At 41.8% G+C, this 20,488-nt stretch overlaps 1 protein-coding gene across 2 annotated transcripts in view; it reads left to right on the forward strand.

The window, feature by feature from the left end:
• The first annotated feature begins 300 nt into the window (after nucleotides 1-300).
• TAFA1 (TAFA chemokine like family member 1) overlaps nucleotides 301-20,488 on the forward strand; it is a 368,460-nt gene continuing 348,272 nt past the window's right edge. For both annotated transcript variants that reach the window (XM_066594622.1, XM_066594623.1), the window contains exons 1-2: nucleotides 301-700; nucleotides 3,605-3,728. In XM_066594622.1, the coding sequence (XP_066450719.1) occupies nucleotides 662-700; nucleotides 3,605-3,728 (163 nt within the window). In that variant the 5' untranslated portion in view covers nucleotides 301-661. The remainder of the gene's footprint in view (nucleotides 701-3,604; nucleotides 3,729-20,488) is intronic.

Here is a 20,488-nt window from a genome sequence, read left to right on the forward strand (position 1 = left end):
CCTGTGACATCCATTTCCTACATTCAAGAGAAGCATGCACAATTAGCTTCATCTGCCATCTGCTCCATCTTCAGCCTTACTACATGCTTGTGAGTAATAGAGCACATATTTCAAATGAATTTATGTGGCTCTGGAAAAGAAATCGATTTGGCTAATGAGACACTTCAGCTCACAGTGGAAGTTTTGTGGGCAGTCACAGAAGGCTGGGCAGTTTGCAAAAGAAATAGTGTGGTACCCCTTTAAGACATAGAATAGGCTCCAGAGGAGGAATGCACAGAGTAGTCACAGGCAGAAATCACAGTATAGGCAGCACATAGAGAGCTGCTGCCTCCTCTACACTGAGGCTCATCCAGCACTGCAAGCAAAAAGGATCTGTCCTGCTACAACTAAGGCTTCCTGCACAACAAGGTGATGCTGGAAAAGGATTTAAAGGGAGGAAAATGAGCAAGATACCACCCTCCAAATCTTGGCCACTTTTCCTGACAACACAGTCAGAGCTGTGATGTCTCTTTCCTCTTGTGCAAATCCTGTAGGAGTGAGCAGCAGAGCACACAGCACCTTGTACTAATCCCCAACAAGAAGATTATTTGGGAAAAGCTTGTTTCAATGAGGCTTATTTTGGTGCAAATGGATTTTAAAAAGTGTTAGATCATTCCAATGAATGCCCCTGGAACTCCCTGCCCCTGGCTGGATTATTCAGGTAAGACAGACACAATGCAGATGGTAAAAGTCATGGGATGTAATAGAGCAACTGAGGGAGCAGTGCTGCCATGAAATGAGTTATTGATCAGATATTATAGAGGGTATGGGAGGTGATTTAGTGGATAATGGGGAGCAAGGTAGCAGTAGATATGGGACAAGTTGATAGATAAGGAGAGCCAGAGGCAATAATGTTGCTTAATGTGGGGTAGATTGTATAGATCGACGTAGCAGAGCTGAATTTGTCTTTAAGTTTTGCATGCTTTGTGTCAGACGATGGCAATATTACGTTAAGCACATTTAACATTCAGCTGAGTTTGTATACAGTATATTATTGGGAAAGCTTGGTCTGAAGTGTGAATTCTTGATAAGTTCTATGTGATTGACCAACTTCACCCGGCTGCTGTACACTGCTTCTGTCCATGTGTCCTGTACAGAGATGGTATACTGACTTGCTTTTGCATATATCTATCTATCTATCCCATATCTATCTATCTATCTAATCTCATTTCTGCTATTTCTTATCTATTTACATACAAGTATGTAATATTTGTAAACATCACCAAACATATGTATCTCCTTATGTATCAAAGTGTATACAATGTAGGGCCAGTTTCAGACAAGCAGATTGTAAGACATCCATAATACGGACATGTTACAGATGACATTACAACTGTATGTCATTAGTATTTCATCAATATTTGATCAGTTTTTGCCTCCATCTATTTTATTTCTACTGGACAAATACTGATTCGTATTTAGCAATAAGCGGTCGAATATGGAAAAAAAGGGGCATACTGCATTTTTAAAAACTTGCTGTGAAAAATATGGGCATGTGACTAGTTACATAGACTTACATGAGCTCCGTATTACGGTCTGGAAAACACGGACCAAATGCAGAGCTAATATACGCTTGTCTGAAAGCGGTCTTAAGGCCGGCTTCACGTTTGCACTGTAACCTCCGTCCGGTGGTTCCGTCGCACACCCGGCACAAAATACCGGAAGAAATAGCGATGCATGCAGCGCTTTTTTTTCTAGTACAATGCCGGGCAGCTGAGTGGAAACGGAAAGGTCCGTTCGGCGCTCTTGGGTTCCGTCGTAAGATGGACCTGTTCGGTCAGGGGATTCCCCTTTCCTGCTCCCCGAATGGAACAAGAAAACTGAACCCTCACCGCAGATGTAAAAGCAGCCTAACATTTGCAAAATCACACACATATATTTATACACACTCAGAAATGCACACATAAACTACCTTTTTTTTTTTGGTCTCAGGACGTACACTTTAATTGCCAATATAAATGTAGATTCTATCTAATCTATCTATCTATCTATCTCATGTCTATCTATCTATCTATCTATCTATCTATCTATCTATCTCATATCTATCTATCTATCATTAATGAGGCTGTAAGGATTGAAAACCCTATTTATGTACCTACAAATAATGATATGCATTGGCCACATAATATCTTCCAGCATCATTTGGGTTGCATAGTAAATAGCCAGGTACTGTAATTCCTCCAGGGTCTGTAAGAGATTTTGTACCATCTCTTTCAAGTGAATCTGCGTTTTAGTGTGAAGAAATGTCCCCTTTAGACTAGCGTGCCATATCCCTCTGTCAGACTACTGCACTATTAAATAAGGGGCCATAACGGTGTGATTGGCTGAATATGTAGAGTGTCTGAGCCCTGATTAATTGGCTGGTATACGGTAATATCATAGCAGATGATGTACAGGGGAGTGGGCTGAGCTGGAGGACATAGTTACTGGACAGTGCCATGTGCGATCATACTAAAAGTGACTGCTTTATCTACAATTAAAATGATCAGCCCCGTCCTACAGTACGTGGGTCAAATGCCAATTGGGGTCATGATTCACATGACGGTTCTTGACAGTCATTAATGAAAGATTGTGCAAGAGAATCTATCTCATATCTATCTATCTATCTACCTACCTATCTATCTGTCTATCTCATGTCTGTCTGTCTATCTCATGTCTGTCTATCTGTCTCATATCTATCTATCTCATATCTATCTATCTATCTATCTATCTATCTATCTATCTATCTATCTATCTCTCTATCTCATATCTATCTATCTAATATCTATCTCATATCTATCTATCTCATATCTATCTGTCTATCTATCTATCTATCTCATATCTTTCTATCTATCTCATATCTATCTATCTATCTACCTTTTTCATGTTTGTCTGTCTTTTTAATACCTCTCTATTTATCATCCATCTAAGTTCACACGCGGCAGATGTGTTGCAGAAATTTCTTCGACTGCCCCAAATATATGAATGGGATTAGCAGAAATCCACACACAAACTGCAGAAACAAGATGCATGCAATTGATATGCAGTCACTAAATTTTCCAATCTACTGCCTGTGAAAAACAGCTATAAAGTATGGAAACATGTATGCTTTCTTTCTATCTTTCTTTGCATTTCAGATGTAGAAGAGCTGAGTTTATAATATGCTTATTGCAGCACAATGAATTATTTGCACACTCACCTATGAATGCCAGCAAAATTTCTGTCTATCCATGCTCAAACAAGGCAACCCTCAAGAGTTAATGCACAAATTCAGCTCTGCTACATCTGTGCATTCATTATCCGTCATTATTATTTATTTATCAGAAGGTTGTAAATTCGTCATGATACGAAACTGCAGACAGTTAGTTTATTAGAGAGTCATTTGTACTTGTAAGTGGTTCATCTGTCCCTGCTGGCTTGACTTTTTCCTGGGCTGTCTTTATGCTCTTAACCTTTATGTTATTATTATGTGTGGTGTAGAAGAGCAGACTGCTGTGTCATTCAATATATTCTAATTGTTACTATGTGGATCCTCCCTGATGTGAAGGGCCAGGGGAATAACTCATCATGTCCATGTTTCATCTAGAGAATGGCGATGGTCTGTGCGATGTCTTGGGTCGTATATTTGTGGATAAGTGCCTGTGTGCTGTTACTCTGTCAGGGATCTCTCCATCAGCAGAGCTTTCAACAACATCATCTTCACCGGCCAGGTAAGGAGCCTTCGGATTTTGTCATTTCCTATCATTGTGTTTGTACTTAATGGATATTCCCATTGACAGTGCAATAGAATCAAACCTCAAGACAAAAGTTTGCCAGTGTAGTTGAATGTGGACTATTACTTACTTTTGTCAACCATTTCGAGTTGGGAGGAAAGTCTGACAGTAAGTGTTGTGCAGTGGAATGAATGGCAGGAAAATGGAAAGAATCCCTTCCTCCCATCGTCACTACTTTATATCATAGGTATGCAGTTCCAAGACCCTCTGGGGGCATTTAAGTATGGATATTTGACTGGTATAGTGATGACTTTTTCTTGGTGGCCCTATTGCCATCACTTAGAGGGTTGCATTTGGCTTGTAAGAGGTTAAATTGTACGTTATATTATTATCCATTATGATATATAATGAAGTATGCTGCAAGTGCAACAGTGTATTTAACACTTGACTAAGAGTCAAGTTAACCTTTGGTATATCTGTAAATGTCCAACCCTGCTCTGGAAATACTATAGAAAATGTGAACCATCTCATTGTCAATGTTTGTAATCATGAAGGTTCAAAAGTTTTGTGATGGAGAGGAATATTGGACTACTTTATAGGACAGTTCAGGGTAGCACCACGTGCTCCTCACCTAGGAGTTTAACCTGTACAGAGCAGTGTCTATCTACAGATGTATCAGAGCTAGGAGTGTACTATGATACACCTTGGATAACACATCATAGTGACATGAGACAAAACATAGTCTCATGAATTATGTTTTTTTTGGCTATATTGGGCTCTCCTTTATAAGAACTTGCATTCGATCCTGCATTGCTGGTGGTGACACTGATTGTGGCCCTTACATACTTAATCATTAAGGGTAGACAGTGAGTTTCTATACAGAGGTGGAGAACATCCGGAATATATGTATTATGGTGTATTTAATGTATTACAATTTATTGTTGAAGTTCTAAATTACCCGATATGATATGATATTAGCAGGATCTGGCATGAGTTTGATGACTGTGTTGGTGTGGCGCTTTTGATCTTTGACAATTTACTGAAAACTGTCGATATTACTAATGAAATATTTGCTGTTGCTGAAATGTGAATGTTCTCATTAGCAATAATAGGAAGAAATATCTAAGGAGGTTCTGCGTCTTCCTTTCCTCCACCTTTAAAAAAATTTGGCAAATCGTTACCTCCAAGTCCTTCAAGTAAAATAAGAAGATAAGGAAGTCGTTTCAGCAGTGTCTTCTATATGGATTTTGTATGTTCCCCGTTTGGCCATATACTCCTATTTGAATCGAATACTCTGGTATACTTCTCCTAGCCATCAGAAACCAACATTGACATACATTTAGATTCTAAGCTTTACCATGGATGAACCCAATGTAAAAAACAAAATGCTCCATAGAGTGGTGAAGAACATCATAGTAATGGATAACTAGGTACTAATCAGTAGATCGCCTATCAATTATCTTTTGTTGGACAAGTTCACCTGTAGATCTAGTCACATACTTACCACTGTAAAGTGCTTACATTGAAGTCAACCATACTTTATTCTGTTCTTAGTTCAACACTAGTAGTCTCCAACCTGTAGCTCTCTAACAGTAGGGAAACTAAAACCCACGGTATGTCCTGACAGTCTCTGGCTACTTAGGCAAGTTGAAAGTTGTATTTTCCTAACAGCTGAACAGCCAAAGGTTGGAGACCACTGGCTTACACCATGGTAAATGTTGCATGTTCTGATGCCATGGATAGTAATGACTTTAAAAGGCCAACCATTCTTATCATCTCCAAGTATCTATTTGCAGGGCTTAAAGTCTACAGGGGACTGTTCTAAGGGCATTGGATTTGATTTCCAACCATGTGTGAGCGCCATAGTGATCACTTGGATGTAAAGGAACCTTACTATGTAACTCTTCATGGGTCTACTCTTACATGGGTCACCTGTAAGGTTCAGATATAATTGGTTCTCATTAATTCACTTCCATAATAGACAAGTCTTATGTATTTGTCTTAAGGAAGGGACTTATAAATAATGTCAAAAGTCTTTGAATGTCTGGACATGCTAGACATATCCCATCAACTGGAGAGTCAAAGGTTTGAAGCCATGTATTTGCACGATGGTAAAGTTTGCATGTTCAGGTGTGTCCTATAACCATAGATGGTGATAACCTTAATTTATCAACCATCTTCATCATCATCTCCAAGCTTCTATTTGCTGGGCCCAAAGTCCTGAAATGACTATTCCAAGAGCATTGGCTTTGATTTCCAACTAAGTAAAGACCATTTTGTGATACCTAAAAAGAGATCTACTCTTACACAGGCCAACTGTAAGGTTCAGACATAATTGGTTCTCATCAATTTAGTTCCACAATGGACAAGTGTTATGTGTTTGTCATAAGGAAAGGACCTATGAACAATGTCGAAAGTCTCTGGCCATCAGGGGATGCCAGAACTTGTAGTTTCCGAGCAGCTGGAGAGTCAAAGGTTTGAGACCATGTCCTTGTATGTTAATTTGTGTCCTGCAGCCATATTGATTACCTCAGTTGACCAACCATCATCTCCAAGTGTCTGTTTGCTGGACTCAAGGTCCATAAGTGACAGTTCTAAGGGCACTAGTTTTGATTTTCAACCATCTATGGACTTTTTGATCACTTAGAAGGCAAGGAACCTTACAATATAATTCCTAATAGGTTTTCTCTTGAGATAACTTTAAGTTTCCGATAGAATGGGTTTTCAGGTGTTGTGTATGTGTCTTGAAAAGGAATTATCTTATGAAAAACATTGAAAGTCCCAATGTCTATTTAGCAAAAGTGAACCTGACAACCAGAACCTACATACATATTGCATCTTTGGTCTCCTGCCAAGGAAGACCTTGTTTTCCACAAATAAAGACAGCATGACTTTCCTGCATTGAATATTTCCCGCTCCTTAAACCTCATTCAAATGAATAAACATTGTAGAACCACCAGGAAACACAATTTCCAGTTTGTTAAAATGAACCCAAACAAGTGGCATTATCAGAGCAGGATGGGGAAGTGAGCAGACCGGCATCTCGGCAGCATTTGCTTAAGCCTGAGGAATGACCTCTTTTATGAAGCAGGAGGAGTAAGATGCCAAGTGCATACCAAGTACTAAGGAAATGCAAAAAAAATGACATATCTTTCACTCAAGGCTGTGATATAGACAGAGTGGAGCTTTTACATTTGCTTCATCACCTGGTTAGGAGCGGCACAGTTCCCCCTCCAGCGCGCCTCTTTTAGTCTCCTTCACCATACCCTATGTGAGTAAGATTGATGGCAAGCTGATCCTCGGCAGCCAATTTCAGTCTCTTAAGAAATAATCCACAACATTGACAGATGAGTGGAATTTGATGACCGGTTTGTGTCATTCACGTGGCTGCACAGCTGAAGAGCAAACCAAGGAAGAATATTTGGCAGCTCTTATGGACCCATTATTTATATCTCCTCTTTATTCACTAGCGATAAAATACATTACATATATATATAATACATATATATATATCCTTGAAAATTTCTACACTTATAGAAATTATGAGGGACTTCTTCAGGTATTATGTTCTTCATTACACTTCTGGCTTGCAAAACATTTCACTTACCCTATTAAAGGGGTCGTCCAGTTGTAAACTATTGGTGGTTTATTCTTAGAGTAGGCCACCAATAGTAGATTGGAACTTTTTGTACACACTCAATAAACTTTAATGGGCAATTTTGGCCTAAAATAGGACATGCTGAATATTTTGTATATGCAACATCAGTCCGTGTAAAAAAAACAAAACAGTCTGAATATACCAATTTTATTTAGTGGATCCGTCTGCTGTCTGTATTCAGTCAGTAAAAAATACTGACTGAATATGGACAGAGAATATGCCTGTGTGAATTGGCTCTGACAGAAGTTTCCAAAGTGGACAGTCCCTTTAACGGCACTATGATTAGGTAGATTGGTCATCCAGGACTCTAAAGCTGACTTTCAACCTTTCTCGCTTTAATTGTAACCAAATTAGCTGTCACCTTCCCAGAAACACAAAGATAATGAAAACGACTGAATTTTGGCTTTAAGAACTAAGATAAGTGCCCAATTAATATTAAGATTTTGGGGACTGTACTCCTTAAATTGGTTGTCCAGTGGGGAAAAAATAGCCTAAAAGATTGGACTGTGTTAAAATAAGGCAACTTATACTCCTCTTATTGATGCTCCAGGTGCTTTGATCCCCTCTGGGCTTCGTCTGCTTTCGGATCGTGTAGTCATGGCCATCTTAGAGTATGACCGCCTGGGTCAATCACTGGGCTCAGCATTGGGAAATTTGAGTCCAGTATTCATGGTGGTCACGTCCTTGCATGGTAGGCAACCGCATTGTCGGGAAGCAGAGAGAGGACGGAGGTTCACCAGAATGAGTAAATTGAGTTTAACGCTCTTTACTGATCAGCAAAGTTGACAACCTGATGTTAACAAGTGCCAATTGACACACATTTTATTTTCTATTGTACAGCCTTATTGGGACAAATTATTGTGACTATGATTGTTTATCACCAAAGTCTGGGTGTACATCAACCTGTTCACATGGCGAGATATACCATCAATCAGCAAGCTTTTGTATGGTTGTTGAAACTGAACGATCAGCTGATGAACCAGTGTTCACTCATTTGTCCAATGATTGTTGGACACCTCTTGATTGTCGGGCTAATAAGCATTCAGAAGAGCATTTGGGCCCAATAACTGGCCATCTACAAGGACCTTTAGTTACTTTCTTCTTCTATCTCGAGCTGTGGCCCCCACTGCCAGTATGCGGTGGCTGGGGGTGGTAGGGACATAAGAAGTTTCTATCATTTGGGAGTTGCCAAGTCAGCATGGCTGACTGTGCTACGTTGTTTATGTAACCCCTGTTGACTTCTATAAGATTCTGTCCTCTTGGCCACTTGAAGGCCACTAACGACCTGTTTGGGTGAAATGGGAACACACTTAAAAGCAATAGAATGGTAACATCTTTATTGCAATCAGTTAGACTGAAGGACATTTTGGGTCCATGTAATGCTTTATTTGCCCTGTGGTGGCACTGCAGGGAAAATGAATACTTGCTGTTGGATACTATCACAGATTACTGCTGATCACCTGGGTCTTTGCGATCAAACACCACATGATCAGTTTGAACTCGGAGGACCCTTCTATAATGGGACCAGCCAAAGCCGACAACTCCATTCATGACTGTATGATGCCCATTGGTAATCCTGGACTCTAGAAATGCTGGGTTACAAATCTTTGCAAGTTGCAGTTGTGGCCATATTAGCTTCCACCCTGTTAGAAATAGGAATAAATGGCGAAATTAATGAAAATTTAAGGACCTGATTTTGGGGACTGTGCTCATTAATTGTACATAGTAGTAGAGAACGATAACATCTGTATTGTAATCAGTTCGGCTGGATATAATTTGTCATTTGCAAGTGATTTGGACTGGGTCATTACTTTCATTTAGTCACTCACAGGATTACAGCATCCAATAATAATAAAAACTGGAAACTACACAAGGTAAATAACAGTTGTCATCCGATGAAGGCAAGATCTACGTTTTGTCATCAGCTCAGCGGCAAGTCCCTCGTAAAGCCTGCCGATGACAAAACGATCATATTTAAAGGAATTATGCGGCAATAGGTAAGACACTCCATCTAACAGTGACATAATGAACAATTAGAACTCTATTATGGGAAGTGTGTGTGATTAGCTAATTAGAAAATTGGTGATTTAATTCTTCTTCTGCATTTTGTAAAACTGATATGGCGAGATGCCACTTAACTGATATGGCTGTAAACACAAGCCAACATGACTAATACATCATAAACTGCGTAGTACTATATCAGTAGAGACTAATTATACAGAATGATATGTATGGTATTACTACACTGAATGGCTGCTTAATGACAGACCCCCATCTGGTAGCAGATTGGACCTCATTTGGCCTTCTAAGGACACAAAGTGTGCCAAGAAAACCTTCCCCACACTGTTACTCCACCTCCATCGGCCGGACAGGAAGGGGTCAGCAGTTCATGCTGCTTGTGCTAAATTCTCACCTCCCATCAGCACGGTGCAACAGAAATCTGGATTCATCTGACCAGACCATGTTTTTCCACTGCTCACTGATACATACAACACCAGAACCAAGCTCATAGCATAAACTCAGCACAAACCAATCTCAATACATACATGCAATGCCAAAATCAAGTTGTAACATAAATACAGCGCCAGAACCAAGCTCAGTACATACATACAGTACCAGAACCAAGCTCATAACATAAATGCACCACAAACTACCCTCAGTACATAAGTACAGCACAAACCAATCTCAATACATAGATACAATTCCAAAACCAAGTTCATAGCATAAATACAGCACCAGAACCAATCTCAGTATATACATACAGCACCATAGCCAAGCTCAGAACATACCTACACCACCAGGACCAAGCTTATAACATAAACGCAGCACTATCCAACCTCAGTACATAAATACAGGACAAACCAATCTCAATACATAGATGCAATTCCAGAACCAAGCTCAGAGCATAAGTACAGCACTCACCTCGGAACATCACAGTGGAGGACACAGAGGCAGGAGGATGATTATTCATGTAGCTCCATGAGATGCTAGAACACAGAGGAAGATCATATGGCCGAGTGGACCTAAGCTGGACGATCCGATCGCTCCTTGCCTACATCCACCTGTGTTACCCCCTTCAAACTGATGACCGGTACCCGGTGCGACTGCACGGGTCGCATGCGGCCAAGGCTGGCCGTGGCTCCATTGCTTTTCCATGGATTGCCCCTATGGCATTCTAAAACCATGCTAATAAAGGTTTGCTGTGCCATAAGGATTCAGAGTAGGATAGATAACATTGGTCATGTATAGAGGGTAAATAATAAAATGGCCACGGTCTTCCTCACTAGACCACTGCTTGCTTGATCTGTAGGGAAACCGGGAAAATAAATGGCTAATACCAAGTTGCCCAAATTCTTTTTTATTAAGCTAAATAAGATCAACTGGCTGTGTTAAGATTCCTCTGTGCTTGACAGAAAACCTACAGAACCTTGTAATTACTCCGCTTCTTTTTGTCGAGGAACATCTGAATTTGTAGTCACGAAGGACTTTTACATTATTCATCCACAAGTCCCTGGTGCCTGAGTTTTCCTCTATCTACATGGATTGTTAGTTTGAAGCATGTATTCTCGATGATACCTTGGGCATTATATATCAGCGGACTTCAAGTTGCAATGACAAACACTCCGTTCAGGATTCGCCAGCTATTACACAACATGCGCGGAAAGAGCTTCGGCTTTTAGCCTTCTGCTATATGGGATAGATGTAGGTGTTTGAGCAAGGACAGATGTAGCAGAGCTGAATATGCTGGGGATATGCTGTTGGTCTGTTGTGGTAAGATAATGCAGTCCTATGTAAAATCATAGGTAACTCAATGCAATATTGTAATGAGTTGTACTAAAAGCCACGTCCAGCTCTGCTACATCTGCGCTGTACTGCATCTCCATTTAAGACTACACAGTTCAACTGTGACGCAAGAGTCGCAGAAAATCCAACTCGGTTGGACTTTGGTCACAAGTTGCAAGTGATCTTTCCACCATAGACAATAAGGCCAGGCTCACACGGACGGATTGAATTTGCGGCAAAATGCAGATATTGAAAAGCATGTTCATTCGCTTTTTCGCTCACACTCGCAGATACAAATTGCGTAATCCGCAAGCAGTAAAAATTGCAGCATGCTCTATTTTGCCACGGATTCCACGCAGATGGCCTCCATTGAAGTCAATGGAGGCCGTCTGACCCGCAGCCCATACACAATTAACATTGCGTACAGTACCCGTGTCATCGCCAAGCGATGGCGCTGGAAATACAGACATTCAAAAAACTACAACTGTACTGCGCATGACCGCCGGCGAGCCGCCACAGTCATCCGCATTATTGTAAATTCAGGTACGCAGGGTCGCCGGCCGGGCTCACAGCTGGAATCCAGTGGGCCTCCGCATGCGTAATCCGGTCCGCCCGTGTGAGCCCAGCTTAATGTTTGTCGTATGCGACTGTGACTTGCATGCAGCTTGGCTGTTGTTTAAGACTAGAGCTGACCAGTGACATGAAGATCGCAGTGTCACACTGCACCGTCGCATCTACCCTAATGATTGTCAATGATGTTGTGTTGCGGCATGTGACCGACTGCATTGCCAAATGGCAGCTGCAGAAGATCCAAATTGCATTGATTTTAGTCAAAAGTCGCATGTGATTTTTCCAATATAGACATTAATGTAAGTTGCATGCGACTTGTCTGTGACCGCTCTACAAAGTGGCTACTGTATAAGACTAGGGCTACATGGCGGCACATGTTGCATGGAAGTCGCTCGACCGCTTCAGAGCTGCATTTTGGCAGTCAAGAAAAACCTATTTGCAACCAACTTGCAGCCAAATCTCAGGACAGTCGCAGTTGCATGCGACTCACATTGATGTCTGGGGTGGGAAAGTCACTTGCAATGTACGACCGAAATCTAACTGAATTAGATTTTCGGCCACTGTCGTATTGCAGTTTGATAGAACCTGGGTCGTAATGCGTCATTAGTTACATTAGAGCGACTTCACATGCGATATGTGTCACCGTGTAGCCCTAGTCTAAAAGCTAAATTGCAGCTCTCAAGTAGTAGTGACAGCACATCGCATACATTTTTTGGTTGTGTGACTTTTCTCAGACTTTTGGCAATGTGACACATCTCTATGTGTCAGGGTTATGTGTGAGCGTCCGTAATTACTTTAGAGTACGTAGAATATACAAGCTGTGATCAAAAACACCGATCCAGCGCTATATCACACTACTGGTGTCCTATAGTGAAGCAACAATAGGAATAGGAAGGCATGGGATGCGCTACATGATGGTATGGTGCACGGGCCCCTGGGACATAGATTTGAATTATGTTTTGTGGCCCCTGTAAGAGAGAGTAAAACCCAACTGCAACCCTCCTTCTGCTATTATAGCGGCAGATCATCCAGGAAGTCATCCACCGTCAGCAGGAGATTCAGGTACCGAACCGCGTTGAGAGTCTCTAGGATGAGCGCAGGTCCAATGAGGCAATAGCGTGAAATTCCAATCCACATGTTCACGCAGAAATTTGCATTGTCTTCTGATTGGTTCGTACTTTTATCAGTAATTCGCGTTGTTCCTGCACTCAATCGGCGCTTCACTTTTCACTAACACGGTCAGATTCTGCAATGGTAGTGTCAGCCCTGGACTGCACTGTCGAATATTGCCGCATGAAAATCACAGCAAGATTGCGACTTTTCCGTAGCAATTTTTGAGCAAAAATGTTGCAGTCAAATTTTCTGCTGCTGAAAATTTGCATAATTTCTGCTACATGTTAACGTACCGCAGGGCGTGGACGCATACGTGCATATTACCTCCATAAGGGCTCCTTCACACCAGCATATGCACAAATGCACACGCTTCAGTGCAACATATTCACGCTATGGATGAGGTTGATTTATGCGCATATTGGCACATTGTAATGTTTTTGCTTACCGCAGACAAACATGCCCTGATTTAACCCCTTAATGACTGCCGATACGCCATTTGACGGCCTGCAGCTGCAGGACATGTTTGAAGGGAGATCGCGCAGCGATTTTCCCCCATACATCGTTGCTGCCGGCTGTTTCCTACAGCCGACACACGGCAGCAACAGCTCTGATAAGCCGCGCGGCTCATCGGAGCTGTTGACACTATAAATGCCGCTGTCAGTTCTGACAGCAGCATTTAAATTCCCCGTACAATGTTCGGGGGTTCCGTATGGCCCCCCCTCTATGAGATTGCAGGGGGCCATGCAGGTATCGTAACACCAGGGAGCCTTCTGAAAGACTCCAGGGCTGTCCTGGAGGAATGCCCATGGGGTGGCTTGATAGACTCTCCCTCCGATCGCAGTACGATGTAATGCTTTGGCAATCAAAGCATCGCAGGTTGCTGTCCCCTCTGGGGACTAAAAAAAAAGTTAAAGTAAAATCAATAAAGTTTTACAAATTATTATTTTTTTTAAAGTAATAAAAGTAAAAAAAAAACATTTTGCCATATTTATAATAAAATAATCTATATAATAAAACAAAAATACTGTTTTGGTATCGCTGCATCCATAAATGTCTGATCTATTGAAATAACGCATTATCTACCCCGCACGATGAAAATTGGCACAAAAAAAAAAAAAAAGAAGACCAGAAATACGCATTTTGGTCACCTTGTCTCCAAGAAAAAAATGCAATAAAAAGCAATCTTAGGGCTTATTTAGATGACTGTATATCGGCTGAGTTTTCACACCAAACCGATATACGGTGTCCTTGTCTGCAGGGCGGGGGGGGGGGGGGGGGATGGAAGAGCCAGAAGCAGGAACTGAGCTCCCGCCCCTTGCCACTATTTGCAATGGGAGTGGTGCGATGGGGGCAGAGCTAAGCTGGGTTACTTAGCTCCGCCCCATCCCGCCCTCATATTGCAAATAGTGGCAAGGGGCGGAGAGGGGGTGTGAGCTCAGTTCCTGCTCCTGGCTCTTCCATCCTCCTCCCCCTGCCGACAAGGACACCGTATATCGACTGGGCGTGAAAACCCAGCCGATATACAGTCATCTAAATAAGCCCTAAAAGTCGTATAATAATAGTCTTTATTTGTATAGCGCCAACATATTCCGCAGCGCTTACAGAGACAGGGGGAATACAGAAAGACAAATGTGCAAAAATTACAGAACCACGGTTACATAGTAATCAGTTGATTGAAACAATAGGGGTGCGGGTCCTGCTCCAACGAGTTTACATACTACAAGTAATGGGGGGATACAGAAGGTAAAGGGGCTGGAGATGTGCACGGTATGGCGAGGTGGAGAATGAGGGATGTTATACACAGACAATGGTCAGACATTCAGCCGTGTGACGGCAGAATCGGTATGACTGCAGGGGCAGTTGATGGTGGCTAGCAGGGATTACAGTCAGTAGGTCAGGGAGCATGTTATCAGGCGGCGTATTGAGGAGTTTGTTTAGGGAATGCGGTATGCCTCCCTGAAGAGGTGCGTTTTTAGAGCGTGCCTGAAGTTTTGTGAGTCCTGGATTGCCCGGGTAGCCTTTAGTAGTGTGTTCCAGAGGACCGGTGCTGCTCTGGAGAAGTCTTGGAGGCGGGAGTGAGAAGTTCGAATTAAAGGGGCGCTCAGTCTGGTTTCGTTAGCAGAGCGGAGAGCCCGGGCTGGGTGATGGATTGAGATGAGGGAGGCAATATAGGGGGGCGCTGCGCTGTGGACGGCTTTGTGGATGAAGGTAGCGAGTTTGAATTGAATTCTGTATTTAACGGGCAGCCAGTGCAGTGACTGGCACAGGGCAGAGGCATCTGAGTAGCATCTGGACAGGAAGATGAGCCTGGCTGCTGCATTCAGGATAGATTGGAGAGGGTAGAGTCTGGTGCAGGGGAGGCCGATCAGCAACGAGTTGCAATAATCGAGCCGAGAGTGGATGAGGGCAACAGTAAGCGTTTTTAGCATGTATTCGTATGTATTCCAATATGCTACCAAAAAAAACTACAGGACATCCCGCAAAAAATGAGCCCTCACACAGAAAAACAAAAAAACTATTGCGCACAGAAGATGGTGGCAGAAAAATATTTTTAAAAGTTAAATACCTTGGAAAAAAATACAAGTAGTACAAAAAAAAAACTATATAAGTTTAGTATCATAGTAATCATACTGACCCTTAGAATAAAGTTTTGATTGCTGTTTGTGCACCGTGGAAACAAGATGCACCGAAACGTGGCGGAATTTCATTTTTTTTCCATTTACCTTCACCTATAATTTTTTTGAAAGCTTTTCAGTACATTATATGGTACATTAAATAGCACCTATTGAAAAATGCAACTCATCCCGCAGAAAACAGGCCCTCATACAGCAACATCGATGGACAAATAATGGAATTACGATTTTTTTTTAAAGTGGGGGAGGGGGGGGAGAAAAAACGAAAAAAGCTTGGTCACTAAGGGGTTAAATGGCTTTTTAGCCTAATAAAGTCAAGATGTATTCTTTATCCAGCGGAATCATGTAGCATACTGCGCGTTTGCGCGCACATTGAGCACTCACATCCCCTAGACTTCTATGGGAAACGTTGCTGCGCAAATGCGGAGGAAAATAGAGCATGTCCTAATTTTTTTCGCGTGCGAAAACGAGAAATGTGTACGAACCCATTAATATCAATGTGTTCTATTCGATGCGTATTGCGCGCACAAATTATGCATGCGCAAATACGTACATGTGAAGGAGTCCTACAGGACCCCTTCTATATATACTAAAACCCATCTTTACAGACTGACTGCTTTATAGACTAACGGGATGAAGCTTCCTAACAATGAGCTTGTGCTGTACTTTGGCTGTAGTGGTGTGTATGTTGGCAGAGCCATCTGTTACCCCGGGCTCTGGATGAGCGTCTTTATCCTCTCCACAATTATTAATTACCCGTAAATGCTATAGGGTTTCGCTCGCGAGCGGTGGAAGTCACATGTTTTCTGGAGCGTCCAGGATATTTTGTTTTATTACCATTATCTATTTTTAACGCACGAATTGAGCAGCATGAGAAATCAGTGAATGGAACGAATGCTATCTAGTTACCGGAGAAGACAGATGTTATTGTGACCTTAGATATTGTATTGATTTAGGATATAGCACATTTGTGACTGTCTGGCAGGCTGTCCTCTCAAGGTTTCCACTTTCTCGGTGATGTATCTATGACTTCTGGCACTTAAACTGCTAGAGTGATACAGTGGGAATTTTCATTACTGATAACACAAAAATACCATACGTTACAGATAAGTATAGATTTAATTACTTTTAATTAGTGAAAGCTGCTGTTCGGTTCCTGTTTGGGTCATCTTAGAGATGTTTTTGCAGTCTTGTTTCTCTCATAAGGAGATAAGCATAAATTATGTGCTCCATTACGGTAGAACTGCCCAAAATTGAGTAGACCCCTCAAAGGCTATGAACATCTTTTGGGGGCAATTTTATTTTACACTTAAATACATGTATTTTGGGCTGATAATCATTTTTGCAATAGCGTTTGATTTAAAATTTTGCACCGTTTCTCTTCTGCTGCTTCTACATATCACTGTATATGGACACTGCAGTCTAAGGGATCTTTCACGGGAGCGTATATCGGCCCGTTGTTTTCACGGTCAGCCAATATACGCTATGATCTGATGCATTGGATTCCAATGCATCAGATCACATTGACGGATTTCCATGACGTAAAAGCGCCTGGCAGAGCCAATATAGTGCCGGGCGCTTTGACATCAGGCCCAAAGGATAGTCCTGGAACTATCTTTTGGGCCAGAATACGTGACTGCTAAACTCCCTCCCTCTTCTCTCCTACCCTCCAACTGATTGCAATGGCAGGGGTCAGAGCTAAGCACCGCCCTGTCCCACTGCAATCTCTCCCGTCAATGGTGGAAAGTGGCCTAGCTCGGTTGTGCGCAGTGGAATAGGCAAAATAATAGTAATAGCTATACTTAAAGGTTTTGCCACGTGACGCCAATACCTTTTGGAGGTGAACTTGGGTAATTGGTAGTAAAATAACTGAGATGAATCCACATAGCTCTTGTTGTAAACCAAAGGTACACAGTTTACTCGGCAGTTTGTAAGCACTCTAACAATTTACAGTTCACAGACTTGCAGACTTGTTTTGCAGTTGAACTTAATGTTGTTCCAAACACAAAATATCACAAAACAATTTTCTTTAACACTCCCTCTCTCTCTATTTAAAGTTACCCAGAAAGAATCCTCTCAGTCCTAGTTATCTGAGGGTTGTTTTCCTCAGGAGTATTTGGTAGAAGATGGAGTTACTGAGATATGACAACTTGCACTTTCCCTAACTTTGCATTAAACAGAAGCTTGTAGAACTCACTGATGTGCAGACTGTTCTCAGATCTTTGTACTCCACACCGCACTTGTTCTGGAAGCTTGTGTATTCCCAATCTGGGCTCCAGCAACATTAACTGCGGCTGCACTGCATCACACCTTCTCTCTCGGCCACCTCCCGACAACGACTCTTCTCAACACCTCCTTCACTTCCTGCTACTTTACCGCACTTTTTTTCAATACTCCCCTTAATATCCTGCCTCGCCCTGCACACTTTCCCAGGGCTTGTTTCAACTCCTCCCCCTCTACCAATCAGGGAATTATGTGACAAGCAGCCAATGAAGAGAAAGCTGTTGCCGAGCAGAATAGCTTTAGCCCGTAAAGTAGGGGAAAGACAGGGTCTCTCCTCCATAGAATACCTTCTATGTCTAGGCAGGACCGCATAGCCAGGTATTTCAGGACTTATGAATGCTTAGCTATCCTGTACTACTCTCCGGGCCACTACACAACTTCGTAGTGAAAAACAGTGAAAGGATGCAATGAGGCTGTGGTAGTGTCATGGGTAGTAGTATGGACACAGGTTCCAGGATACCCTGCATACAACAGAGTTATAAAAATAAGTCAATGTTTATTTAAGGACACAGAAATGTAGGTGACTAACAGTACAGAGATAGATTAGCAATTACATTTTTACTGTACAGTTACTTTACGCTAACTATGGCTGACTAAACTCTACATTTATGGCTACTTGGGATACAATAAAAGCATAACATATCACACAGTCCCATATGGTCGGATTACATTTAAATCAATATAGTATATTGGCGATCCCATTCATGAATGCTGGACTAATCTCTCTATGCTATGAGCTCACTTTCCTATATGCATATCTCAGTCCATACCCGTGAGCAATACACCTTCATTCTACACTTTGTCTGTTAGTGTAACAACCTCAATCACTTTGTATGACACCCAACTATCCAATAAGCCTGTGGATTAACTACTCTCTTTCCTAGTGGTGTGCACACCTAACATTCGGCTAGAGGCTGGCCACACTTACAGAATGTCGCTGTCCAAAGGTTTTGCTTAACTAGTCACCAGTTGCTCAGTTCAGAAAAGCAGGTCTCCATGTGACTATATATGTAGATGAGAGCTCTATTGTTACAATAATAATACGTAAAAAAATGTAAAATTGTTGTACCCAAATTTAGAGACTGTCCCTGGAGTGTCAGTACTCATCTCCCCAAATATTTCCTCTTGAAATGATTTAACAAAAGTAAAGTGTATGAATATGTAGTGCTTGGACTGGTTTTAAAAGGAGTATTTCCAGAATTAACATTTGTCACCTGTTTATCCTACCACAGAGACCCCCACCAATCACAAGAATTGGGGTCTCATGTCACCCTTTTCTGCTTACTACTCCCCCGCAATGAGTAGAAGCGGTGGCTACATTGTACTCTTTGTGATTAGAGAAGCCGTGTACAGTACTCGGATATCTCCAGCAGAACCATAGAAATGAATATAGCAGTGCACAAGCGGAATTGCTGCAGGGGGTGCAATGAGGAGAAAAGGGGGACACAAGACCACCATTCTAAGTGATCAGCCCAAACCAATCCACTGCAGGGATCCCCCAGTGATCCCGTGGCTAGGTAATAAATGTTAAAGGGGTAATCCAGGCAGAATGTTGTGTTTGAAAAACCAGAGTGGTTTTTCAAAACCTACTCCGACGGTCTCCTGCTGCTCTCTACATCCTCCTGCAGCAAGTAAGCAATGACATCACCACAACCGGGGACATGTGACTGCTGCCACCAATCATCGGCTAGCTTTGAACGGTGATTAGCTGTAGCGGGTACATGTTTTGTTGTTGGGAAGTCATTGCTGCTGCAAACGGACAGGAAGGCCAGCGGGAGAACATCACTGGTAGACCAAGGTCAGCAGGGGATCTGGTGAGGGATAACCCCTCTAATTCTGGAATACCCCTTTAGGTTACATTCACACGTAGCAGATCTTGGTGCAGATTCATACAAAAAGTCACAGCATATTTTGTGTCACGGATTTTAGTGCAGATCTGCACTATTAGCTTTTTTATGCAGATCTGAAGCTGATTTCACCCTTTCAGTTCCGACGTGGAATTTGATGCAAATTTTGGTGCTGATTTTCCGCTTTAGAAAATCTGCACCAATTCCGCAACATGTGAATGCACCAATCAGGTGAAGAGTGCCCATCATAGGGCAAACTATGTTGGTATACCACCATACACTACAAAATAACACATTGTACACTGCCTAAGCAGCAGTGCCACACAGTACCAGTAAATACCCCCATACAGTGCTTATATAATATCAACATAAAGTAACCAAATAACAGCTCCATACATGAAGAAATCTAACAGTGTAAATAATACTGCCATACAATTAATATGGTAATTGATGATCATGAGGCCATGTCATTCATTTGCCACCTTCTTCAGGTCATCCACTTATAGTGGTCTGTAAAAAGACAAAAATCTAAAAAAAAATAATTTTAAAAAACTATTAACAAACATATGTATAAACATTCTACACCATAAAAAACATTTACAACATTGTAATAAAACTTGTAAAACTACTAGAATCCCCAATGGCCTCCAGACATCTTTTCCCTTTTCATGTCATGCAAATAACCCCTCTGCTCCTCTGCGCTCGCCTCTTTTTTTCCACTATAATTAATATTATTTCATGACTTAATTATATGTTATATTCATTATATATAATTACATGGTGCTGCCTTCCCCTGAGGAGTCAGAAAAAGCACCCAGCTTGTTTTCAGTCTCAAATTCACCAGGGAGCAAGACTAAGAAAAAAAAAAAT

The sequence above is a fragment of the Eleutherodactylus coqui genome, chromosome 3 (genome assembly GCF_035609145.1).
Source record: "Eleutherodactylus coqui strain aEleCoq1 chromosome 3, aEleCoq1.hap1, whole genome shotgun sequence".
NCBI lineage: Eukaryota > Metazoa > Chordata > Amphibia > Anura > Eleutherodactylidae > Eleutherodactylus > Eleutherodactylus coqui.